This window comes from Cydia splendana, chromosome 9 (assembly GCF_910591565.1).
Source record: "Cydia splendana chromosome 9, ilCydSple1.2, whole genome shotgun sequence".
Classification (NCBI taxonomy): Eukaryota; Metazoa; Arthropoda; class Insecta; order Lepidoptera; family Tortricidae; genus Cydia; species Cydia splendana.
Window position 1 is genome coordinate 19957419 of NC_085968.1, and position 27529 is coordinate 19984947.

The window sequence follows — 27529 nt, forward strand, 5'->3', positions numbered from 1 at the left end:
TAGTGTTCTTCCTGAAACCCGTTATTCCTTGAATTGAAAACACATCAGTGATCTATTCCGAGTAAATTATATTTTTAAAGTTTTTCCCTCGTCAATATTACCTATACATTGTGTTCTTATTGACGTTGTATTGTCTTCAAAGAACAAGACAATATTTTTTATTGAAAAACCGATAATATGAGGCCAAGATTAACTGCTCATCCTACGAGTATGACGTAACTTAAATTAATAGAGTGTTCACTTGTGTCCAAAATTACATAAGATAATGATTTATTTACTTAAACATCCAATTATTATTCACTGTCTTACTCTTTTTAACTGAATATAGAAGGCAAAGATACCAGGATGACTATTAGGAACTGCCAAATTCAAAAGTTTATTTTTGATATGATATAGGCTTGATATGTCTGCCGCATACATCTGAGACGACTTACTTGGATGCATTTTACCCGAATTGTGGGAAAATAAAATACCATACCAAATACTACTAATATACTACAAAACTTACTATGACAATAACCCTCTATACACAGTATTCTCTTTGATAATAGGTAACTATTAAATAAATACTCTCATTTGTAAATGTGTTACCCGGTTATTCATAAAACTTAACGAGTCTGAATTAGTTAAATTATTATGTTTTATCCCTTTCTTATAAATACATAAGTCAAAATTATAAACAAACGAGTCATAGCTAATTCAGGCTTGCAATGCGTTTATGAATAACGCCATTATAATATAGTTTAGCCCACAAAACTGAAATAACCAAAATTCTATTTTTATTCCGTGTATTCGTTATTCAAATACGCGTAATTATCACATTGCTAATCGTCAAGTTTAAAACCATTTTCCTCATAAACTAGACCATTAGAAAGTATGATATGATTCAAAACAAAACACGACCATATGGGGAACTCCAAGACAATTTACGGGTTCATAAGTTAATTAATACACAGTGCAGTAGCTGATATTATGATGTTTGTACGCTTAAGCGAGTGGTAGAAAAAGGTAGTAAGTCCTAGTGAAATAGTTCGAGTTTGTGCCCTTTTGGTTTCGACGGTTGTAGTGGTCACTTGGTCAGAAGGTGAGCTTCATATAAGAATTGTATTGGCCGACCGGTTTAGTTTATGTTCGGTGGGCGCACAAGCAACACTGGATAGCAACATGAATACTCTTATATTCTGTAAGTTTTTTTTTTGTTTATTTTAATTATATGTTTAAAGGTATGATGTGTGATATAGTAGGAAATGTGTTTTGTAAATGCTATAATAATATTGTCTATGTGGATAACTTTATTGTCTTACCGGCTTTTGTAGCTTCAATAATTTATAAACGTGATAGATTATACACATAGGTATTCATTATTCGTTTAAATAAATCAATCTGTTTTTATAAACTATCTTCTTGACCCGCAACGCTTCTCCAATTAGGATGTCATCATATTTTTATTTTAGTATAACACATTTAAACACATTTAAATCAACGGTTTCTTTTTTAAGGCATACCTACTTTTTTATACATTTGGTTGAACTAAGATTAAAATGCCAGAATAAAATAAACATGATTACAGCAACAGGTCTATGCATTTTCCGGACAGCAAAAAGTTAGATACCTGGGTAAAAATTCTTTTTTTGTCTTGCTTTTTGTCCCCAAAAAATGTGACGGAGTGGAGCTTTTTGTATAGGGTGAAATTTTGTTTTTAATTTTTCTCAAATAATTATAATCTACAGGGAGAAAGACATGCAATACCACTCAACTTTTTTATTTACTTTATAAAAGACATAATAGAAGCGTGACGGAGTGGTCAGAAATAAAACAACGAAAATAATTTTGACCCATCTGTGTAAGTTTTTTCTATAACTACCTACTACAAACAATATTATATTTCAAGCTTGTCCCCAAATCATGTTTGTAAGTGATCTTATCGTCTTGTAGACTACTTCGAGTTAGTATAATTTTAAGACAACAAATATAAAAGACAAAAATAGAGGCGTGACAGAGTGGTCAGAAATAAAACAACGAAAATAATTTTGACCCATCTGTGTAAGGTTTTTCTATAACTACCTACTACAAACAATATTATATTTCAAGCTTGTCCCCAAATCATGTTTGTAAGTGATCTTATCGTCTTGTAGACTACTTCGCGTTAGTATAATTTTAAGACAACAAATATAAAAGACAAAAATAGAGGCGTGACAGAGTGGTCAGAAATAAAACAACGAAAATAATTTTGACCCATCTGTGTAAGTTTTTTCTATAACTACCTACTACAAACAATATTATATTTCAAGCTTGTCCCCAAATCATGTTTGTAAGTGATCTTATCGTCTTGTAGACTACTTCGCGTTAGTATAATTTTTAGACAACAAATGTGTGTTTTTCGCCCGTGTCTCTTAACCTAACAAGAACTTATTGTACGACCCTTGTGTGTGTGTTGAATGTGTTTCATTTTAAAACGTGGTATGGCCAATGGATTCTAGTAATATTTTCGTGGGTAGATAACACGTGTGACCTAACATTACCTAAGTACCTACTTTAAATAAAGATAAGTTTATTTAAAGACGGTAAATACGGTCGATATTTATCTATTATGTGAATAGTAGATGATGTTAATTAGGACTTTAAATGTTTCCATTGCTCCTATTATACATACTCTTTTCACAAAGTACGCGAAAAATCTGCATATAATTTAGTAGCTATGGGTTTTTTTAATACCATTGTAGGTAGGTACCTATAAAATGTTACCTATCGTAAATTCGGAAAAAATACGATGTAAAACAATTATGCACTACATCTGTAGCTAAATACTTGAATCATTAAAATAAATGTAATTAGCGCGAAATAATTATTTGCAAGTATACTATTAGCGTTCGTAGTACTTGCGTTCCGGTTTTAAAAATATTGTTATAGGCATCTTAAAATCTATTTTAATTAGTTGATTTATTAAGATCCTTGGAGAGTGACAATTAGATGTTTATTAGGGAGGTACAACTAAATATTTTAATAGTTTTTTCTTTCATGGGGGGGCACATTTGCTGTTTAATATTGATTTCGACCTACCCGAAGAAACAAAATATTCAAAAATTAAGATACGGGCGTGGCCATTGGTTCATAAAGTGGACCCATGAGCGTTCAAAGCACTCTTTACCCTGGGGTTAAACAAACCCCTGCTACCGAATAAATAAATATTTTTTAACAATAGCGAGAAAAATACTAGCTGTAAACCATTAGAAATCGAATACAAATGAATGCTATTTATTTAATAAACATCCCATTTTAAATCATCACTTAAACGTCCTGCCAGCCAACACGAGGAAACAAGTCAAAATAGTAGGTATGAACTTTCTTATCTATTTTTGAAGAATATAGGGAGCCTTTCCTATATAAATATATTCCTACCCCGGGATTATCGGATTTTAAATACTAACAATGCTTCTAAGAGGTGACTTTGGTACGATATTACAGGACATTATTACACAAATTGACTAAGTCCCACAGTAAGCTCAATAAGGTTTGTGTTGTGGGTACTTAGACAACGATATATAAATACATATATACATATTTATAAATACTTAAATACATAAAAAACACCCATGACTCAGGAACAAATATCTGTGTTCATCACACAAATAAATGCCCTTACCGGGATTCGAACCCAGGACCATCGGCTTCACAGTCTACCCACTAGGCCAAACCGGTCGTCGAATTCTGGTCATCTGTAAGTGACATTTTTGAAAAAATGTCACTTTTGACACTGACAGCTGACATATCGTCACAGTTTTCATACCGTAGTGATCTCTTAGAAGCATTGTTTGAATACGGCCATTAGTCTGATTCGCCCTTGGCAGGTTTTATCTACATCACATAACAACAACCAAATCGTTTTAATGCTTTGCAAAGAATACCTCCCTAATTCGATACACCCATTAAAACACGAAAATAATCAATTAAATACTAATCAAATTTATTATTAGGCACGATGTAGGAACAGTCATGTTACGCCTAAATGAATCTCTTATCGCACAAATGCTATGTGAAGGTACTACAAGGTCGGTCTTATACCTCAAAATCGATTTGAGAACCGTGAATGTACTGAAAGCAATTAAGATTTACGTAGAATACAGTAAAGGTGACGTTCGAATGTCAACTGCAGCTGGGTGGATCAACAATTTCTTGTTGTTTTCTGCTCCGTCAGACAGGAATCCTTCTTAGGGATAAGTTTGCCTTTGTACTACACATTTATGTTTTATAATATATGATGTAACCATTATACTCCTTTCTTTTCGTACAATAAAGTGTACTCACATAACACACACTTACATTACAAGGAATAATAGTAGTACAGTTTGCTATAAGAACTTTTATTTATACCACGTTCTAATAATAGGTTATAATTACGTGCTTGATAGATTGCTCTATATGGAAAGGAATATAACTGGGTCAAAATTATTTTCGTTGTCTTGTTTTTTGTCCCCAAAACATGTGACGGAGTGGAGCTTTTCGGACGGGCTGAAATTTCGTTTTTAGTTATCTACAGCTAGAAAGATATGCAGTAGCACCAGACTTTTTATTTATTTGATAAAAGACAAAAATACAAGCGTGACATAGTGGTCAGAAAGACAACGAAAAGAATTTACCCAACTACCATAATACCTACATCGTGTTTGGTGAAATTAAATGCGTTAAACGTTTTATTGACTGACCCAGGACACACTGTCAATTTCCTTGATAGTGAATGAGTGACGGAATTAACGTCATAATCGCAAAAGTATTGCGGCAGCGAACGTGACTCGTTTTTGACAAGATTAACAGATGTATCTGCAGATCTGTACATGCATTGACGCCGCAGCAGTAATATCGTAACAGTCATGCAGCTGTACAGTCGCCATCAGATATATCGGAGCTGTCGGAGTGCTCTAAAATATCTGAACACATACTCTAACGCCTTGGCAATTGCTCTAAAATATCTGAACACACACTCTAACGCCTTGGCAATAGAGGCTTGTTCAGATATTTGTGAGCACCCTGGCCGCTCTGATATATCTGATGGCGACTGTACTTGAATAACGTAAATCCTGCCCGTTCGTGATATACTTAAACCATTTCAACAATTGTTAGTACTAAAGGGATCCCCGTTTGCCTGGGTTTGTTCTAAGAACATATGTAACGAATTAGATAAGTGGCGTTACAAAAAGTATTGTATTTCCTTTTTCCTCACTTTAATTCAAACAGCGTCGTCGCTTCTTTGTTCTTACAAAGACACAAAGAAATAGTGAGAAATTTCATATTTCTGTCGCTATGATGAATATCTAAATCAATACGGCACATGAGAGGGTATTCAAATAAAATCTCGACTTATTAAAACTCATTTAATTACGAATGTCAATGTTTATGAAAAATCATTTAATGTTTAATTTACTGTAGAATTCCCTAACCGTAAATAATTCCTTAATCAATTAAATAGGTTTTTAACTTTTCAACAAACAGCTCATAAGATCACTCATTGCTCGATATCTGTCCTATTCAATGTACAAATAGAGCGTATATCCATTAGTAGTTTCAATACTCTTATTATTTTTTAAATCTGGACATCTTACGAGCATAAGCATACTGAATGTGGTGATGTCATTGTATCTATATACAATCAGCGCGCCTAAGCACGCTATTATGGTCTGGGATTCCCTGCCTATTTGTTTGATAAACATTTTACATCGTTAGGAAAACGGGAGTTAAGTGCGACATGCTTACACATGTCATCGTTTAGGAAGTAATGACTAGCATCTGCCCGCGACTCCGTCTATATCATTCTTGTTAAAAACCCCCATTATAAGGGCGAATCAACTAATTTTACTCGTTGCCATGGTTACTTTCTCCCGAGTTACTCTTTGAAACATGATTTTAAGACGTTTAAATCCCCAAACACGTATTTAACCTAGTAGATAAAATGTAGGTACTTAAACCTATTTTACACAGATATCATAGTCATATCGCAAGTGGGATGAGATGGGATGGGATGTGGTACCAAATATCTACTTCAATTTTCTATTTAAGCCTTTTGTAAACAAAGTTCATCGACCTTTTTATAATAATAATGGGTATGTTTCGAAATCTTTTTCTCGTGTCGATATGTCTCTAAATGTCATTACGACATGGCGAATACATTTCTATGTTAGTCGGTATTCCATGCAGGCTAAACAAAACATTCTTCAATTTGCCTATCACTTACGATCTACCCTTGACACTGGCTAACAAGTTTTGCTCGTCTGGTCACTTCAAGTGTCAACGACATTGCAAACAAGACTCTATTTATATTTAAAATACGTTTTTATTTCGCTTCTTTGACTTGTTAAGTCAACTTGGTAAAGCAATTGAGACTTTGTTTGTATTGGTTTTGAGTTTATTTCTGGTTGGTTGGAATTTAAGACGCGAAGCAATTATTATTTCGAAGAGCGTGATGCTAATTTAGTTCTTGTTTATCTTTTTTTACCGGCTGGTTGCTATGGAAACTAAGTGATATAATCGTAGGATAGTTGTATTAGCATTAAAAAAGGTTTAGATATTATCTAACAAAGACGTCGACGTGCGTTGTACAGGGCCATACAAATTTTGTGGTAACTGAATTACGCCCATGGTCGTCCGTTTAAATTTAACACTGGCGCCTGCAAATGCGAGTATTCCTCACGTCGACAGTAATATAATACGAGTATATACCTATATTTTAATTCATAATTTTAACTTGTTTTTCTAACCTTCTTCTAACCTTCCTAATAACCAATAACCAAGCTTATTGTTCATGTTATCCTGCTGTTGCATTTGCTCATGTAACGTATATGTGCTATGGATTTTAATTCATTCAGATTTAACAATTTGTTTACGGTTTTGATCTTGTTTTGATAGGACCTTACGGAGCCCACTGATTACCAGTTCGCCGGATGATATCAGCCTGTCAGTTGTTCGGAGCTGTCAAATTGTGCGTTTACCTGACAGGCTAATATCGGCCGACGAACTGGGAATCAGTGGGCCCCTTTAAAGGTAGCTCACACTGATTAGTGCATGCGAAACGAAGTGAAAACCGTTTGTGAAATGCACGCCAATCACCAAGACGATCGTCATGATCAAAACCATAGCAAGTTTTGTTAAATCTGAATCGGACCCCAGTAATTTATCAAAGAATGACGCATTCGGTTTTACCCGACATATACCAATTTTAAGTAGCAAATAGCCTCGTCCTGACTAATTTATTCAATAAGAACATTTTATATAGTTACCTACTGTCCAGAAAATTGTAATTGATCTTCTGAATTCTGCCTAGTGTACCTACTTTATGAACCACATATTAAAAATCCATTTTATAAAAAGATAAAACTATTAAAAACTTGTTTTTAGAAACCAGTGTGCCAGAGAAGATCTAGTACCATTACATATTTAATTTAACATTTTAATCATCTACATAATCATTAATATCATTATATTCTTTAACTAGTTTTAGTCGTTTGACCACAGTATTTTTATTAAGTAACCTACTTTTGTACTTATGATTTTATATGCATATATTATTGTTAAGACCTTTAGAACATCAATAATGTAATAAACTAAGACTAGGTTAATGCATTTACGATTGTCGGAGGTGGTTGATATTTTTCCACATTTACGATTCATTGTCAAACCGTCAATAATGCAGGTAATGGAAATCATTAACCGTGGTTATCGATTCTGCTCAGAAATTGAATGTCAAGACTATTCCATTGTGTAAGCCTTTGTCCACCTCACATTATGTATCACGCCTATTTTGCGTGCTAATAACCATGTACAGTCGCCATCAGATATATCGGAGCGGCCAAGGCGCTCACAAATATCTGAACACGCCTCTATTGTCAGGGCGTTAGAGGACGTGTTCAGATGTACCTAACTGCACACAACTGACTTTTTCTGTACCTTCAGTATATTGTTTAAGATAGGGAAATGTTTTGACTCAAATAAAATTCAATAATTAATAGGTACCTAATAGTAGTAAATAAGATCAGTATCAGATGTAGTAGTAAATAACTTTCATTTGAATTTTCCTGAAAGGTACAAAGATAAACATATCTCTATAAGAGATAGCGAAGGTATTTTGCCAATCAGATCAAATTCAGCACTAAGGTTTGATACAGCCTTCCGCTAAATTCATGGACATTTTATGAATATGTTCATTTATAATATGTCCATGAAATTTTACAGCTCGCTGTAGGTGAGACGTCTTTAAATATTTTATCCACCTTGCAATAAACATTTTCACAATCAACAATTTAGTTTATTTTAGTTCTTAACTTAACCGCGCATAATACAATAAGCAGTGTTCGATTTAATGTTTCCTCGCCAGACGATTACAAAGACTTGCACATTGTTATATTATAAACAACAGCGTCATTCAAAATAAAATAAAACTGCACATTACTTAAGCGACATAACTTTAAAACATGTCATTGGTAAAACCGAACGTTGAAATCGAAGTGGTCGTAAACAGCGGAACCAATACTTCGCGTTACTGGGTTATTGCGTAGGTAGTATTGTTTTAGTACCTTGTAATGTTTATGCATTTTTGAAGGCGATTTGTGGTTTTTTAAATGTAGCTTAGGGAAATCGTAAATCAATCGAGTCATCTTGTCGTTATAAATATTATTAATCCATTTTCTTATGGTCTAAATGGTCAATTAAACGTTTGTTATTGCCACATTCTTGCAAACTAGTGCAAACAGTTTTCATTTCATAAATTATGAAACTTAAATATTCTTAAAATGTTAACAAACAAAAAACTATGTGTCTCAGGTCTCTGATGACAGCGCAATATATTATAGGTACCTTAGTAGTTTTCTTATCTCTATCCATAGGTTGTCTTAAAAAAATTGCACTTTAGCGATAAGACCGCCTGTTTTTTAACCTCTACTCACATGTGACATTGTGATTCTTCTTTAATTGTTGTTTGTGCTTCTTTATCAAAAATATTGTATTTAATTATATGTAAGTAGTTTATTTTGTCCTCCGTTTTGCATATTGCAAATATCAAGTCATCGAAATCAGCCAAATCCTTACTTTTAACTACCTACCTCTGATCCTGCATATTGTCAAGTGGCCAGTCAGTCTATGCATGTATCATATTGCTATGCCATTAAAAATTATGTACGGTGAAACAGTGATAAGAATCACTTTGTAACATTTTTGTTTTAAGTGTTGAAAATTCTTGTATTTAATATTGATAATGCCCGAGCTATAAATGAGTTGGTCACCAGGACTGTGTCATATTTGTAAGCTTCTTTGTAGTGAAGGCATTCTCTTTCTACAATTGTCTCAGAGTTTCTTTGACTCACTTTACAAGCCTGCAGTATCAACTGGGTCATATAAAGATTACTCCAGACGTTAGACTAAATTGATCACTCCTACTCCTGAGGACAAAGTTTAGCACAAGAGTAATAAAGGAAAGAAGTAGGTACTAGGTAGTTCGTTATACAGAGAAGGTTTCAATGGAACAAAAATTGTTTCAGTAGGTATATCTTCAGTACATTCCTAAGCGTGATTGATGTGTGACCTTCACACGATAGGAAGTACTGTCTGACGAGTATATTAATTTATGTGTTATTTGTTTATGACTTTACCTTCCTTTTGCAGTTGCAGCCGCCGTGGCCATGGCTTCAGCCAGTGGTGAGGAGAAGATCCTCAACGATGGAAACAACGTTTTTACCGCCAACATGTTCTCGGTGAGTGCTTAAAGAATTATATATAGTCATTAAACTGTAAAGAGTGTGGGTGTAGGAGGTAGAGGTAAACACAGGAATAAGCAATTTATTTATGAAAACGCGGCGAGATGGTTATATAAAGGGCGAAGATTCAAAGGCAACTGTCACTATTAGATATTGATACAAAGACGTGGTTGACTGAGCCAACCAATTGAAATATCTTCAGATAAGTACTTAAACATTTTTAAGAATGGCAATTCATGAGAAAGATACACTGTTTAAGAGGGAGATAATACAAAATTGTGGTTTTTATATTGAATTTTTACATGTTTATTCAAAGGCAAATAACATGAGGAAATTCACACAAAACCTATCTAATTTTCATTTAATTTTACAATAAAATACAATACAAATACTCTTTATTGCACACCTCAATAAAAGAAGACAATACAAAAGAAAACAGAAATACAAGCAGAGGTAAACAACATGCGGTCTTATCGCTAAAAAGCGATCTCTTCCAGACAATTTAATTTGTATATCGTTACCCTGAATAACAGAGCAGTATAATTCAAGTATAAAATGCCTATAATATAGCCGAGGGACGTGAGGAGCAAATATGAAACAGAAGTATACCTTCAGTTATTGAGGAAAAACCTTAAAACCCGTACGATGGCCATATCTTGTGTTCCCTTCTAATTTCCTGGCTTTACGCCTTCTCTAAATATTAGGTCATTACCTATGAAATTGGCGTTTTGTTCGGAGAATTTCAACGAAACACGAATTTCCATACAATTAATTTAGCGGATATTTTTTTGATGGCTAATTCAAACCAAACAAAATTTTTCCAGTAATTTTTGACACCTTTAAGGTATGTTTTCAATATCTCCATTTCTTGAAAATTGGTACCATTAGAAAAATATAAGTAATTTTAATACTCGAACCGACAGCACATGAAAAGACCTATTTTCATGGCTTAATTCTGAACACTTAACAATAAAAAATAACAATTAATTGTATGTAAAATCGTTGTTTATTGAGTGCACTGTAGTTTTATTGTAATTGTGTATGTACTTTTGTAAAAAAAAAAAAAACTAGGATCAGACTTATATCTATGAACAAAAACGCCAATTTCATAGGTAAGGACCTAATATAAGCAACCGTTCTTTCTGCAGGAGGTGGTAAAAGAGCAGGCTGGCAAGAGCGTGGTGATGTCCGCGTTCTCTGTCATGCAGCCGCTGGCTCAACTCGCCATGGCCTCCGTCGGCGAGTCCCATGACCAGCTCCTCAAGGCCATCGGCCTTCCCAACGACAATGTGGTAACTACTCTCATATTTTACTTTACAACCGACTTACCGAGGAATATATGAGGATTCCATTTGCTCTTGGTTTGCACTATGGCACTGTGAATTATTTTATAATTCTTTGCGCTTGCTACGCATCGAATATTCATTTGGAAATTCATTCCTTTCTTATACCGCTGACTCGACGCAAGCGGGCAGCGGGCCGATGAGCGTCCGATCAAGGCCATTCATATATTACGCTCGATCAAATGCGAGTTAACGCTTGTCATAAAATATGAGCATCATAATATTACATAGTTCACTTCGACCTCTTTAAATTCCAAGGATGCTACTACACATTTATTTTATTTTCAGACCAAAGAAGTGTTCCCCAAGGTGACCGCTCAACTCCGAGCAGTAAAAGGAGTAACACTGAAGCAAGCCAACAAAATATACATTCCCCCAAATGCTGAAGTGAAGGAAGACTTTGCAGCCCTCTCAAAGAGCGTCTTCGGTTCGGAATTCAAGAATATTGACTTTACGAAAAATGTGCCTGCTGCTCAGGAAATCAACTCATGGGTAAGAATGGGCGATGTAATCTTTTTCTTCACCATTAAGCTATCCCAGTTGCATCTTACAGGAGCCCAGGGTCAAATCGTTAGAATTTAGCCCACGTGCTGGTTCCTACGATAGGAGCTACCTTTCGATCAGGTCGAAGAAGGGCTGATTGAAATTAGTCTGGTTTCTTAATGATGTTTTCTATAATTGATGACCTGGTAATTATATATCAAATTAAATAAGTAAATACGTTATGTTCTAAGAAACACATTCGTTTGAGTTGGGGTTCGAACCCACGACATCCAGATTGGAAGCTACACGCCTTACCACTTGGACACTATCGCTCAGTGATATGATAAATTACTTTTGAACAATCATAAAAAATCCAATGTGATGATCAGGGATTGCTCTGAAAGCGTACATTTACATAAAGACGTTTAATGTAAAATATTAGTTCCAACTGGGTTATTTTCGTCAATCGTCTCTTTTTTACTTTTTCAATTAGATTTGTCTTTGTTCAGGTGGAGGATCAAACGAACCACAAAATCAAGGACTTGGTCGACCCGAACTCCCTGGGAGCGGACACTCGTGCCGTCCTCGTCAACGCTTTGTACTTCAAGGTAAATAACACGTTTTTCAATAATAGTAATACTGCATTCTTGTAATCGTCACTATAAAATCCACAATATTAAAAAATAAGGAAAGTCAACGTTCCACGCTAATTTTTTTGTCTCACTTGTTTAGTCTTGGTGACTGAATTAGCAGACTATATCCGATAATTTTGTTTATGATGGCTAACTTGATGTCTGGCGACTTCTAGGCACACCACTAAAAAACTTTAAAATTACTTTATATATTTTATTAATCTTACAGGGTTCATGGGAAAAGAAATTCGATAGTAAAATCACTACTGATCGTGATTTCCATGTAACTAAAGACAAGACAGTGAAAGTGCCGACGATGTACAAGAAAGACGACTTCAAATATGCCGAGAGTAAAGAGCTCGATGCTAAGGTAACTGATATCTTTAAATATATCTTTCATTTTATTTATTTTATACGCTGCATCCTAAATGCTTCCCCCTGTTATAAACTCCTATTTTTATACGCAGCAGTTGGAGACGATTTGGGCTCGAGTTAGGCCAGCTAATCATGACCTTGAAGAACATTTTTTTTATATAGTTCCTTTACATAGCTCCCATATAAGAGGTGTAACTGGCCGTGATTTAGCGATAACATTAAATTTTAATGGACCAGACCTTAATTGAATTTTGCTGCGTTTTAAACCCCTTTATTTTGCTTTTAGCTCTTGGAACTGCCATATGAAGGAAAGGAGGCATCTTTCCTTATCGTCCTCCCTAACGAAATCGACGGTCTGGCAGCTTTGCAGGAGAAACTGAAGGACCCGACTGCCTTGGACAAGGCTGTGGCTGAGATGCGCGAAGTAGAAGTCAACGTGTACCTCCCTAAGTTCAAGATTGAAACTACTATCGACCTGAAAAAAGTTCTGTCAAAGGTAATTATCTTTCAATCATTCATGCTCCACGCTTTGTATCAAATACGAATGTAACGCCAATTCTTGTGAAGTGATCTACATTTTGATCACCTTTTATTTTTGACAATGGTATGAGACCACTTTTCTTTCGTTATGAAGGTATAAAAATGTCTAGATTTAACATTTTTGGTTTTGATTTTGATAGGATTGTTAATTATTCTATAGGTATATATGTTTATTTATTTTTATCTTATTATTTCAGATTGGCATTACCAGCCTTTTCGACCCCTCAAAAGCCAAGCTGGACAATCTCTTGAAGAACGAGAGCGGTCTGTACGTCAGTGATGCCATCCAGAAGGCTTTCATCGAAGTCAACGAGGAGGGCGCCGAGGCAGCTGCAGCTAATGGTAAGTTTTCTAATTTATGACATCTGATACTCGTTATCTAATATGTACATACATTGTAAAAGTCTTGGTGAATCACACGCGTTCTGTTTTTGCTTTTTTTAGTGAAACAAACTATTTGTCCGTTTTTCAGGCAAATTACTATATATATTTATAGCGATATTTTATACTCGTAGTGTGTGCGTGTGTGTTGTTTTGTGGATTTGGTGGATATTTTTTTTTATTACGGGATTTCTTCGTATTTGGATTCTAGCACAGGGAAATCTTAGATGTTATTTAGTTTTTTGTCAGAGCACGACTGGTCATTGCGATATTTCCTTGTATGAAAAAAGAAACTGGTTATAGGTACCTACTGAGATTCGCAGCCAGTTGTGTTGGGACTTCTCTTTGACAACGGAGTATTTCTTCTATTTATCCTTACATATCAACGACTCGTCGTTTAGTAGACTTAATCTCGTTACGTTTTAAAGCACCATAAAATTAAGACAAAATTCTTGTCGATCTTTATACATCAAGTCAAGAATTTTACCTCAATTAGATGTGTTTTATACAGAATTTGCACCCTGCTTGAAAACTACATAGTTTTTAAGTTTTTAATACGTCGACGAGTGTCGGGTGTATGTGTATGTGTGTGTGTGTCTAGATTTTTTTGTTATTAACGTATCGACAATTCCTACATTTTTGTGTTTGTTTTGTAAAGATTATACAACTAATATTACCTAAGCGAGATCAAGATTATGAGAAGGGTTTACACTGTGCCAGTGCAAGTATATTGCTAGAGTTTCTAAGTATAACTGTACGACTTTACAATTTGTTAAAGTTTTGTTATTGTTATGATACGACCTTGACATGACTCGCTGTGCATTTCGTGCGCATCAATCAGTGTGTGAGCGATTATATCAATATTCATACCTAAACTGGTTTTTAAACCAAAATAACGGGCGATGTCATGTAACTAATTAAATAACTACCTATATAGTTGAATCATCGAGAGCGTGGAATTGCATATGTAGTAGTATTGTTTGTTTACAGGCATTCTATATTTGAATTTTCTATTTTCTTGTACTATCAGCATACAACCACTACAAATGCAAATCCATCTTCTCGATAATTCAACTTATACAACTTTGTTCTTACAAAACTAGTCCGATTCAAAGCTATAAATATAATAGTTTTATGTTTCAGTGAAATATTACAATAGAGTTAGATCAAAATAAATCTACAACGATTTTGATAGCACACGCAGTGCAAGTGTTATTTATTCGTCATAATTTTGAAGTTTGACGCTTAAAATAACACTATTCTAACTCTATTTTGATTTTGATAATTTCCTTACATATTTTTCCATCATTTATTATATCAATCCCATAAAACTGATAATTAATTTTGTTTAATAAAAATAAACTACCAAACGCGTTAATAATAACGATTAACACGTAGTTATTCATTTAATTCAAAATACAATAAAAAAAAATGTAATAAAATAAAGTAATTATTAACAGATAAATAAATAGGTAACTAATACTTTTTTAAAGCCAACAAATCATGCAAAATAGCTAATCATTTCTTTATTACACCGATAACAATGTAAAATTGTATTTGCATAATTAAATATAATAATTAGCTTGCATACATAGTTATGACTACTAGTGTCCTACAAATTTTCTCTTGGTAAAAATTAAACAAACCTTAATTTGTTTTATTAATTTTAATAACATTGATTTTAAAGTAATGCAGTTCATTAAACATTTTACTTAAATTATGTATCATCTTATTATACTTGAAATAGGAGTCGCATCAGTCGCATCGTAAATCAGATTACTAATAGGTACTTAAATTATATTCGTAAAAAATATTTTTCTTTTTTTGCCGTAAGAACGTGTTTTTTCTATACTTCAATATTATTATTTTTCAAACCTCCCTAAATATCTTTTTTTTTTTTTCAAAATTAACCAAGTGTGATTATTATAGTGGGTCAAGCAAATCTTGTCAGTAGCAAACGGCGGCAAATTTGAAAAATCTCGGGTTACCAACACTGTGTTCGAATAATTCGAAAATCGCGTGTCATCTGTGTTTTATCTGTGGAATGTGGATCGTCAATGACAGTCATAATCTTGTTTGTTTACATTCTGAATCGTTTCTATTTCTAGAAATATTTCTGCTGTCAACATTAAATACCAATATATTAAATAAGATTGTGCATGACCTTAAGCAAAGCTAAGGTGCCTACAATGCCTTATACAGTGCCAACTGAGAAATCTAATAAAATATTAAAATCCAGTAGGACATCTACCTGCGAAAACAGTGATTTTATTCACACATTCTTGTTTAACGGGATAGTCCACTTCTAATTTTATTTTGAGATCTTCAAATTTGTTAATCATTTTGATTAAGATCAAAAAATTTCAATAAACCGCGAGTGACAATTTGAATTGCAGTACGTAGGGCGCGCAGAAACAAAATGTTTTGGTTCAATGTACATTGCTGCTTTTCTTAGCGCAATACTGCTCTTTGAGTGTTGCCCCGCTTTAGTATGCTTTACATTGCTACTGACAAGATTTGCTTGACCCACTATATATGCATTTTGATAAAAACATTTTCTTTTTCTCCTTTCAGCATTCCAAGTCGTAAGCCGATCAGGCAAATTCTACTACGTTGAACCAAAAGAGTTTAACGCAGACCATCCTTTCCTCTTCTTTTTAAACAGTAACTCTAACGAGCTTTTCAACGGAGCTTATATTAATTGAATTAGCTTATATATTTTTAGCGTTAATATAAGTATACATGATAATTTTATACTACCTCAATTATAAGTTATAAGTAATTCGTTATGACTGTACCTGCCTAATTTTATAATTTTATTACAATGTTTTATGAAACATATTGAGATTTTCTTTCATTTTTGATCCTCTAACTAAAAACTAAATTAATTATTGAAAATTTCTTATGCTATAAAAAAAATGTTGTATGGTTGAGCACATTTTACCAGTATCTGGCATCTGGCATGAAAAAATAAAGTAACGCTTTTACAGGAAACAAATTTAATGCAATAGACAATAATAAATATTATTTATAGAAATAAAAAAATGGTCAAATACTTTTTTGTGCCCTCTTAAATTAATTTAGCAGTAATAAGTAAAATATAGGCACGAAATAGTACATTTTAAAACTTTATTTGTCAAAATCAACTCAAATAATTTATAAACAATTTATGGGCTGGTAGAAATTATAATGAAAACTGCAAATAAATAATAAACAACCGTGACTTGACTTGACTTGACTAAAATAAAGAAAATATGTTGTCACCAAAAAGTTGTTTTCCTATGTATCTTGTATTACAGAATTCGGAATATTTTACGCGATGGCGGTACAGGAATACTTTTTTACGGCAGACCGGTCGTTCGTATTCGTCCTTAACGTCGGTTCCAGCACTTTATTCAGCGGCCTCTTCCAGTCCTAAGTACAAATTATATATTGACACAGAATGCATGCACGAATGACGGGCACGAATGTATCTTAAAGGTCATATTAAAAAAATATGTATGAGATCTAATTGCCACGACCAATTCAAAATATTGTATGAAAAGAGTACACACAACCGTTGACATATTCTCAAAAAATGACTCTATTTCAATGAAATATCACATTATTATTATTATATAAGCTTTATTTCTCGAACATCCGTTCTAAAATTGACTATTTTTTTGTTATATTTTCACGATGTGTGATCCCTTAACCCTTAAGGGTAAAAGCCTCCTCCATCTTTTTCCATTTCTCTTTGTCTGTAGCATTATTCTCCCAAGTCTTTCCTGCGACTGCTATGATGTTGTCATCCCATATTTTTCTTTGTTTTCCTGAGTTTCGTTTGCCTAGTGGGCCTTTCCATTTGGTCTTTCCAGTGGGCCTTTCCTTGAATAGTCCACCACTTTGTATCTAGCCAAATGTCCAGCCCACCTCAATTTTTGTCTTAAACTAAACTTTCTTACTTTGTTTATTCTTCTTAGTTTCAATAGGCTTCTTTCAATAGGAAAATACATTTATTTACAAATAAGATATATACAGTGGTATTAGTAAAAGAAATAAATAACTAGCTTAAATCTAAAATAAGCCCTTGAGGCATTGTGCCAGGGATGCTGGCGGCATTTCCTCGCTGTATCGCAATGCTGATACGTTGAGCGAGGTAGCCGCCAGCATCAGCCTCTCTTTCCATTGAATGTTGGCAGGATAATTTTTTTTCTTAAATTTTAATAATTTTTATTTCGGTGAAGACCCATGTCTGGCATCCGTAGGTTAAACTGAGGTGGATGCAGGAATCCATAACTATATTTTTTATATATTGAGGCTATAATTTCCTTTTAGGATGTCTTTATGTGACCATTATTTTCTCCAGGCTATGTTTATCCTCCTGTCCACCTCGTTTATGTTGCTATTGGGGTCAAACGAAATAATTTTTCCTAAGTATACATAGTTGTCCACATATTCTATTGGCTTTCCTTCTACAGTTATACTTTTTTGTGGTTGTTCGTCATCTCATAATATATATATATTTTTTTGGTGAAAGGATTTTTTTTCTACTTCCATATTATTTTCTTTTTATACCTCCCGTAATTTATTTTTTACCAAAATTAACCAAGTGTGATAATAATATCCATATTGGTAAAAAAAACTTTTTCTCCTTTCAGCATTCCAAGAAGTAACCCGATCAGGCAAATTCTACTACGTTGAACCAAAAGAGTTTAACGCAGACCATCCTTTCTTCTTCTCTTTATACAGTCTTTCTAACGAGCTTTTCAACGGAGTTTATATTAATTGAATTAACTTATTTAGTTAGCATTGATATAAGTATAATGCATGATAATTTTATACTACCTCAATTATAAGTAATTCGTTATGATTGTACTGGCCTAATTTTATAATTTTATTACAATGTTTTGTGAACTATATTGAGATTTTCTTTCATTTTTGATCCTCTAACTAAAAACTAATTTAATTATAGAAGATTTTTAATGTTATAATAACAATGATGTATGGTTTAGCACACTTTTCTATAACTGGCATTAAAAAATGAAAATGAACAGTAAAAACGCTTTTACACAAAACAAATTGATTGAGGCAATAGACAATAATAAATATGAAATAAAAAAATTGTGAAATATTTTAGGTGCCCTCTTAAATTAATTTAGCAGTAATAGGTACGAAATAGTACTTTTTAAAACTTTATTTGCCAAAATCAAGTCAAATAGATTTTAAACAATTTATTATATGAAAACTGCAAATAAATACTAAACAACCGTGACTTGACTTAACTAAAATAAAGAAAATATATGTATCTTGTATTACAGAATTCGGAATAAGTTACGCGATGGCGGTACAGGAATTCTTTTTTACGGCAGACCGGCCGTTCGTATTCGTTCTTAACGTCGGTTCCAGCACTTTATTCAGCGGCCTCTTCCAGTCCTAAGTACAAATTTACTGACACAGAATGCATGCACGAATGAAGGGCACGAAAGTATCTAAGGGGGCCCACTGATTACCAGTTCGCCGGACGATATCAGCCTGTCAGTAACGCAAAATTTGACAACTCCGGACAACTGACAGGCTAATATCGTCCGGCGAACTGGTAATCTGTGGGCCCTTTAAAAGGTCATTCTCAAAAAATATGTATGAGGTCTAATGGCCGCGACCCATACAAAATATTGCATGAAAAGAGTACACACAAGTCACACAGCCGTAGACATATTCTCAGAGAATGACCCTAAAATATCATTGGTATAAAAGTACGCGTATCATGTCATTGGGATGTAATGTATATTTGTCTCTCTCTCTCTCTGTGTGTGTGTGTGTGTGTATATCATCATCTACTACCTACAACAACCTGATTGAGCATACTATGAGAATAAATTTATTTGTGTAATTTCATCTAGTGAATTCTAGTGGATCAGAATACACGTAAAATTGGTCATTTAGGATCAGAAAAACAATGAAAAACCCTTCTATCATTAATGAATCCGTATAGTTTTAAAATCTAACAAAACAAAACAAATGCAACTTTGTTCTTATTTGAAAATTAAGGCTGATTTAGACGGCGCGCGAACTCGCATGCGATTTTAGTTACATTGCGGATTGTCGGTTACGTCAAATTCAACCGACCGATCAAAACCCGCATTGTAGTGAAACTCGCATCGTCTAAATGAGACCTTATGGAAATTTGTTTGAGATGTTGAAGGCTTTTATATAAATTTATTACAGTGTTCACCGTAGATAGAATAATGATGATACCGGAAACATACTTGTTTATGGCAGACCGACCGTTCTTGTTCTTCCTTAACGCCGGCTCCAGCACGTTATTCAACGGCTCCTTCCAGTCCTAAGTACACAATTACATACTGGAAAAAAATTAATGCATGCCCGCTGGCATCGGAGTCCTAGGGGCCTACCGCGAAAACCGAAGTTCGCAAATTGCGGGCATCTTTCTGTTTTACCCCCATTGAGGCAGAGTGACAAAGATACCCGCAATTCGGGAACTTCGGTTTTTGCGGTTATAGCCCTGTCATCACTACCTAATGTGTCGTCGGAATCTTTCCAAAATTGCGACATTTCCACATGGTAAAATTTCTGGTTCTGATATTTTTGTGTGGGAACTGAAATTTTCCATTTCCAAAATGAGAGATCCCTATGTTTCCTGTAATTTCCGAGAATTTTTTGAACTTTTTGGAAACCTTCCGCAACTTTGCACATCCGTAGGCACGTGATCTGCAAGTGCTTACGAGTATCATGCCATTGGGACAGAATCACAACATGAAAAAAAACTAATAATTTATTGGTTCTTTATTCTTTATTCTTTATTCTTTATTCTTTATTCAAACACTATGTATAAGTTTACAGCTCAAGCCAAGGCACTTATACTGTTAATTAGGTACATATATGTTGTCAGTATCAGTCAGTATCATAAAATTAGTAGGTACACTTATTGTATTACACACTTATCTTTATAATTGAACATACATATTATGTATTACTAAGTTACATAGAGATAAAAAAAAGAATCTGATATTAAATAACATAGGTAGAGTTTAAAAAAATCCTGATACTACGTTGTAGGGACGGCCACTTGTCTGCGAATATGTCTGCGTTTTGGACTGTAGCTATGAAGTTATTTAGTAATTCTATTGCTCGGTACGTGGGTGCGTTTGAACCGTGATAGGTGCGAACATTTGGATATGCAAAAAGGTTTCTGGCTCTACGTGCGCTACGCCCTACTGCAGCTATGTAGTTGTCTGGGGTAAAAATACGCATACGCTCCAGAACGGATGGGTTGTCAATACGATTTCTTAAAAGCAGACAATAGTGTAAGGCAAGCGTTTGCTTACGCCTTAGCTCGAGAGACTCTAACCCTACCATTCCCAATACAAAGGATGACGGAAATAAGTATGGGTAGTATCCGTAATACCTTTTGTAAAGATGTCTAGCAAATTTACGTTGGACGCGCTCGACCATTATGGTATATTTTGCTTCCCGAGGGTCCCATGCGATAGAATTGTACTCAAGCTTGCTGCGAACATAGGCATTATAAATAATTATTGCGATTTTAGGGTCACGAAATTCAGAAGTCGTTCTAATAATGAACCCTAAAATTTTGTAGGCACTTTTGCAAATATTTATAATGTGTGAGTGCATGTTTAGCTTAGTGTCGAGTGTTAACCCTAGATCCTTTATTTCTGTTACTCGGTCAATGGGAATGTTAGTAAGAGTATATGTCTGGAGGATATAATCTACAGACCGGCTAAAACTTATTACTTTGCACTTAGATTCATTTAGGTACAAGCGGTTTGTTTTACTCCAGCTGTCAACCATGTTGATTGTTTGTTGGAGTACCGTACAGTCGGATGGATTTACGACCGGTTGAATTATTTTAAGATCATCCGCATAAAATAGTGATTCCACGCCTGATATATTACTTGGCAGATCATTGACCATGATTAAGAAAAGAGTAGGCCCCAGAGTGCTACCTTGACTAACCCCGGAACGAGTGTAATACCTTTCAGATTGGTAAGAATTTAATTGGACATATTGTGTGCGATTCCTGAGGTAGTCAGAGAAGAAAACAAGAAGTTGAGGGGTGAAACCTAAGGCTGACAGTTTGCATAGGAGAGTATCGTTGTCAACTAAGTCGAAAGCTTTCTTGAAGTCGAAATAAACAACATCAACTTGTCGTGCAGTATCCATTTGGCGCAAAACGCTATCAAAGAAGCAAATGTGGTTGGTAGTAGTGGATCGAGAAGCGCGGAATCCATGTTGACAATCTACTAATTTACGATTTATCTGATTAAGTAAGCAGTGGTTTAGAATGGTCTCAAACACTTTTCCAAACACGGACAATACAGCAATGGGCCTGAAGTTTGTGATATCGGAGGACTTACTTATCTTAGGAATTGGGGTCACTCTTGAGACCTTCCATTGGGATGGATATACGCCCAGCTTGAGTGATAGATTGTATATGTGAAGTAACGAGTGTTCTAACAAGCATACACAGTCCTTGACTAGAAACGGGGGTATACCATCAGGCCCAGCTGACGACTTAGGTTTGAGTTTCCGAATAGCGGCTCTGATTTCTGAAATACTGATAGTTGGGATAGCAATCATAGATTCATTGTTGTTACCAGCCTCCAGTTCCGCTTTTTTGGGATCTAGTTGCGGAGCTTCAGGCTGGAATACGGAGCTGAAGAAGGACGCAAAAGCATCGACTGCTTCTTGATCAACGACTGTTTTACCTTTATATATGTATTCAGATATTATGTTTCTATTCTGTTGTTTACTTTTTACATATTTCCAAAATTCTTGAGGGTTTTTACTTATATTACATTCAATATCATGAAGATATTTTTTATAAGATTTGTTAATTAACTCCTTTACGAGAGACCTGTAGTATTTAAACATTTCGAGGTTAAATTGTAGGCCTAATGATTTAAATTTCTTTAAGTGATAGTATTTTAGTTCGATATATTTTTTGATTTCCGGTGTGTACCACGATGGATATGTATATACTTTAGTTTTGGGTAAACGTTTGGGCACAGTAACATTGAAAACGCCGTAGAGTTTTTTGTAAAAAACGTCTACCGCAGAATCAATGTTATTTGAATTAAGAACATCAGACCAGTCAATAGACTCTAGTTCTGTATACAAGGCAGGGAAATCAGCTTTAAAAAAATTCCATCCGGTCGGAGCATCACTATGTTCAACACTACGTGACGGTGAAGATAATGTGGTCCGTCTTGTCTGTCCTCTTGGCAGGGTGACAGTCACTCCTAAAGGTGGGTGATATGGATCTATTGGTATCAACGGCTCGACATCGCTACCCACGCACACGTCACTGAGACTAGTTAAAACTAAATCCAAAATGCCTCCATATTCGTTACAAATTTTGTTTAATTGCCTAAGTTTGCAAAATTCGGTGAAACAGTTAAATTGGTCAACTACAGTTTTTGTGCATGAGGAGAGGTTGAAATCGCCAATAATAATTGATTTTATGGTAGAAAATGTACAAATTGCATTCTCAATACACGTTAGTACGCGAAGATACTGATCTCTATTATAATTTGGCGGTAGGTATGCTACACATATAAGAATTTTATTATTTTTAATATGAAGTATAACAAATAATATCTCCATGTCTGGTGTCAAGCCATCAATTTGCATTACTAACTGAGGTTTGTAAATATCTTTCACTGCTAGTAGAACTCCTCCCCATCCCGCGTCGCCTGCTCTATCCTTACGGAACACGGTGTAGTTCGACGGGAAGAGCTCAGCATCTTGTATCGAGCTAGTTAGAAATGTTTCAGTGAGCGCAAATATGTCACAGGCACTTGCGAGGGCATTTCTATAAAAGAGCGAGGTTCGGCTACGTAGTCCCCTAACATTTTGGTATATTATTTGTATTCTAGTAAAGCGGTTTTTGTTATGTATTGTTTTTGTCTGCGTAATTTTGTCGAAAGGGCTGATTCCAAGGTTTGACACATACGTCTTTTGGCCAGTTATCAGGGATCATAATTCTATCTAACAGACTCGATGGCACAGTAAGCTTAAATGAAGCATATTGACCGCGGGATTTAAGACATTCAACTTTAAATGTGTCACAATCATAACCTGTAATAACTTTTAAATGATTTTTAACTACATCATCGGGGGTTCCCAACTTCACATAATATAGGTGAATTTGTCTCATCCATTCAGACGCTTGGAGTTGAGAAATGCAAGTGGTAGCACAGCCCCGTGTGATTCCCTTTAGTGACTTTCTATGGTCGTTAATTTCTGATAGGCCATTTTGGGTTGGATTTGTTTCGCGAGATGTTGATGGTGGTACCTTAAGCGGTGCGGCAGGAGTAGTAGACACTTGATTGTCTTTGTTTTTGTTAGGTTTGGAATCGTTGTTTGTTCTTGCCTTGGGACTGGAGCGAATAACGGGCTGGACTGGTAGTAGGATAGGAGAAGCTGGTGCTGTGGTGGTGGTTACAGCGGCGGCGGCAGCGGCGTAGGATGGATAAGTATTGGTAGTTGCGGTGGTGGTAGCAGAAGCGGCGACGGGAGCAGCAGGGGTGGAGGTGTAGGCAGGTGCAGATGTAGCGACGGGAGCAGCAGGGGTGGAGGTGTAGGCAGGTGCAGATGTAGCGACGGGAGCAGCAGGGGTGGAGGTGTAGGTAGGGGCAGATGTAGCGACGGGAGCAGCAGGGGTGGAGGTGTAGGTAGGGGCAGATGTAGCGACGGGACCGGCAGTTGCAATGGGAGCATTGTGCTCACTTAGTCCTGTAACATTGTTGTGTAGTACGGCAGTAATCTTATTAATAAGTGTCGGGATTAATTCATCTGACACCCTCTTGCAAATTTTATCTATTAGACGTTCATTAAATGATTCTTCAATTTCCTGGCGTACAATAGATCGAATACTTTCAAAGTAAAGAATGTCGTCGCGGAAAGTCTCATTGCAATACTGCACACTAGTATTTAGTACATTTGGAGACCGCTCTCGCCGTGTTGTGATGTTTCCAAACATGGAGTTATCTGCTTCGTAGATAGGAACAGAAGGAGCGTTGGAAGTACTGGGATTCGGTATAGGAGTAATTGACTTCTTGGTTTTAGTAACGATATTCGTCTTTCCATAATTTTGGTTACAGTGACGGCATTTCCAGTTACTTTTATTTTCTATGGTCATAAGGGTAAACCGTTTAAAACTTACGCCCATTTCTTCTAGACAGTCTAGGCAGTACCTGGAGTGGCAGGAACAACAATCCAGAAAATTTCTGTGGGTCACCGTGCTACATTTACTACACAGAACCATTATCGAATAGTATTTTAGCAAATTTATAAATATATATCAAAGGAAATACGTATATAATGAAGTAAAATAATGAAAATAAATTTTATTGACGTTGACGTTTATGACACGTTCTTTCTTCCTTAAAGTTCGTAAATCGATAAATAAATCTACCTTGGTTTCATAAATACTTCCGATTTTCACAATATTACAATATTATATACATTTACTATGAAAACTGTTTCTCTTTATCATCTCTTGTAAAAACATAAATCTGTCTTACCTATGAAAGCAATAAACATACTAATAACTGAAGAAATAGTACTTACCAACCAAGGTACCAATAGTACTTACCAACCAAGGTACCAATAGTACTTACCAACCAAGGTACCAAGTCCCAATAATGTTAAAATATAGGTACTCCCATAAATATATTTTATGGCATATGAAAATTTCAACCTAAAATAAAAAAAAATTGCCTTTATTTTTTAAAACATTAAGCGAAATCATTTTGTATTACAGAATACGGTGTAGTAATGCTGAGTGCACGTTCTGAACAATATTTTGTGGCGGACTCGCCTTTCATTTACTTCATAAGAATCAGAGCGCTGGATATTTTTACCGGCGCCTTTCGAGCTTCGGTACAAACCTCTATACTGTAAAAGACTATAGCTGTAGAATTAGATAGTAGTTGTAGTATCTGTATCATCACTAGTATTATTTCGGGTAGCTAAGATATATGAATAAATAATATTAACCTATAAGTAGTTGAATATCACTTAATTGGCTAATGCACATGAGTTCCTTGCGCGAAATTATAACTTAAGGACTGACAAGTTCCTTGTCATTGCGAATACAATACACTTGATACATAATAATCGTAGTCAGAAGAATAACTGAAAACACATAGTAGTGGAAATCGCAAACGGAACTAGAAAACTAGGAATTAGGGATTTTTTTTCTAATTTATGACCCTGAATCATTGTTATAAGCATTGTTTCCTGTAACACGAGCCAATAACTAAAACATTATATTGTACCTATTCCTCAAACGATATAACTTTTGATTAACAACTTTCAAAAATTATGAAATCTGTAGATTTTCTCCTTTTCATTTTTTTCCCTAGCCTATTTGAGTGTCATTGTCACTGTGTGCAAAGTGTTGTGCCACTGCTGGGCAAAGGCCTCTCCCCTTAATTTCCACGACTCCCGATTTGGTGCTTCCTCCGGTCAGTTGTTCAGGAAGCTGTCCAGGTCATCTCGCCATCTCCATTTGGGCCTACCGCGGCCACGTCCCTCTATCGGCATCTACATCATCGGCATCCACTTGGTGGCTAAGCTAGCCCACCTCTCCGGATGCATGCGGTAGACGTGACCGGCCCAGTCCCATTTGAGCCTAGCGGTTTTCTCGCCAACGTCAGCAATGCGGGTTTTAAAGCGCAGCGTGGTGTCTTTTTCATACAAATTAAATATTATTGTCAATGTACACTATAATCAGTGTCTTTGACGCTGCCTGACACGCTATAAACATAACAACAACAACATTAATGTAAGTTTCACAGGATCTTACTCATGAAAGTACTTACCTATGGTATTGTTACAAAAACTAGTACGAAATCAATATTTTAGGTTTAACGATCAATGGTTTGTTTAAATATCGGGAATAATATATTATAATTATATGTAAGTATGTATTTATTGTATTACAGAATTCACCGTAAATAGAACAATGATGATACGGACAACATACTTGTTTATGGCAGACCGACCGTTCTTGTTCTTCCTTAACGTCGGCTCCAGCATGTTATTAAACGGCTCCTTCCAGTCCTAAGTACACAATTACATTACTGGCGTAATTTTAATGCATGCGCGGATAGCTGGCGCTGGCTTACGAGTATCATGCCATTGGGACATAAACATAACATGAAAAAGAACTAATAATTTATTGGTTCTACCTTGGTTTCATAAATACTGCCGATTTTCGTAATATTACTTATACAATTGGGTGAATCAACTTTTAGAACACTGATTTCGTGTCCCTAGACTCCCTGGCAAAGAAGAACCGACTATTCGAAAACCATGTTGATTTTTTAATTTTTTTGTTTACACGGGCATTAAAATTAACAACTTGATCAGATAAAAGTTAAATTTTATACGGTAACGCAGCAGAGAAATGTTTGCTCCCATGCAATATTATGTTACTATCGAGCTGATCTGTTGATAGACACAAGAGGTGGCCATAGGAACTCTGTGGTAAAACAACGCAACCTAATTGTGTTTGGGTTTGTTAGAATTCGATGAGTATAAGTTGCATGTTGAAAGAAAAGTACAGTCAGCGATAAAAGTTTGTATCAAAAACCGGCCAAGTGCGAGTCGGACTCGCGTTTCAAGGTTCCGTACATTAAATCCGACTCACGATTGACTGCACATTTCTAACAGGTTTTCCTGTCATCTATAGGTAAAAAACTATTTTGTGTATTTTATTCAAAATTTTAGACCCAGTAGCTTCGGAGATAAAGGGAGGAGGGAGGAGGAGGTCATATATTGTCAATTTTATTAAATAACTTCTAACCAATTTATTTTAAAATTATAAAAAAAATATATTGAATTTGAAATTCTCAAAATGAGCTTTTTCATATGATATAAAACACGATTTAGTTTGAAAAACTTTATTTTTAACTTTCTCATTTACCCCCCAAAGGTGTGTGTGTGTGTGCATGTTTAAAATTCATTTGTTTACGTTATATATCCGTCCTTGGGTCACTAATTTATA

General features: G+C 35.1%; 1 protein-coding gene across 19 annotated transcripts in view; it reads left to right on the forward strand.

Annotated features, from left to right (window-relative positions):
* The first annotated feature begins 1063 nt into the window (after positions 1-1063).
* Positions 1064-27529, forward strand: part of LOC134793832 (alaserpin-like) — a 48656-nt gene continuing 22190 nt past the window's right edge. For 10 of the 19 annotated variants that reach the window (XM_063765539.1, XM_063765540.1, XM_063765537.1 and 7 more), the window contains exons 1-8: positions 1064-1183; positions 9646-9734; positions 10886-11029; positions 11369-11572; positions 12073-12171; positions 12425-12565; positions 12857-13066; positions 13308-13452. In XM_063765539.1, coding sequence (XP_063621609.1) covers positions 1165-1183; positions 9646-9734; positions 10886-11029; positions 11369-11572; positions 12073-12171; positions 12425-12565; positions 12857-13066; positions 13308-13452 — 1051 coding nt within the window. In that variant the 5' untranslated portion in view covers positions 1064-1164. Of the gene's footprint in view, positions 1184-9645; positions 9735-10885; positions 11030-11368; positions 11573-12072; positions 12172-12424; positions 12566-12856; positions 13067-13307; positions 13453-16065; positions 16218-16790; positions 16925-18131; positions 18391-18791; positions 18911-19698; positions 19821-26465; positions 26588-27529 lie in introns of those variants that run through there. The other 9 variants (XM_063765552.1, XM_063765549.1, XM_063765544.1 and 6 more) reach the window with 6 other exon arrangements.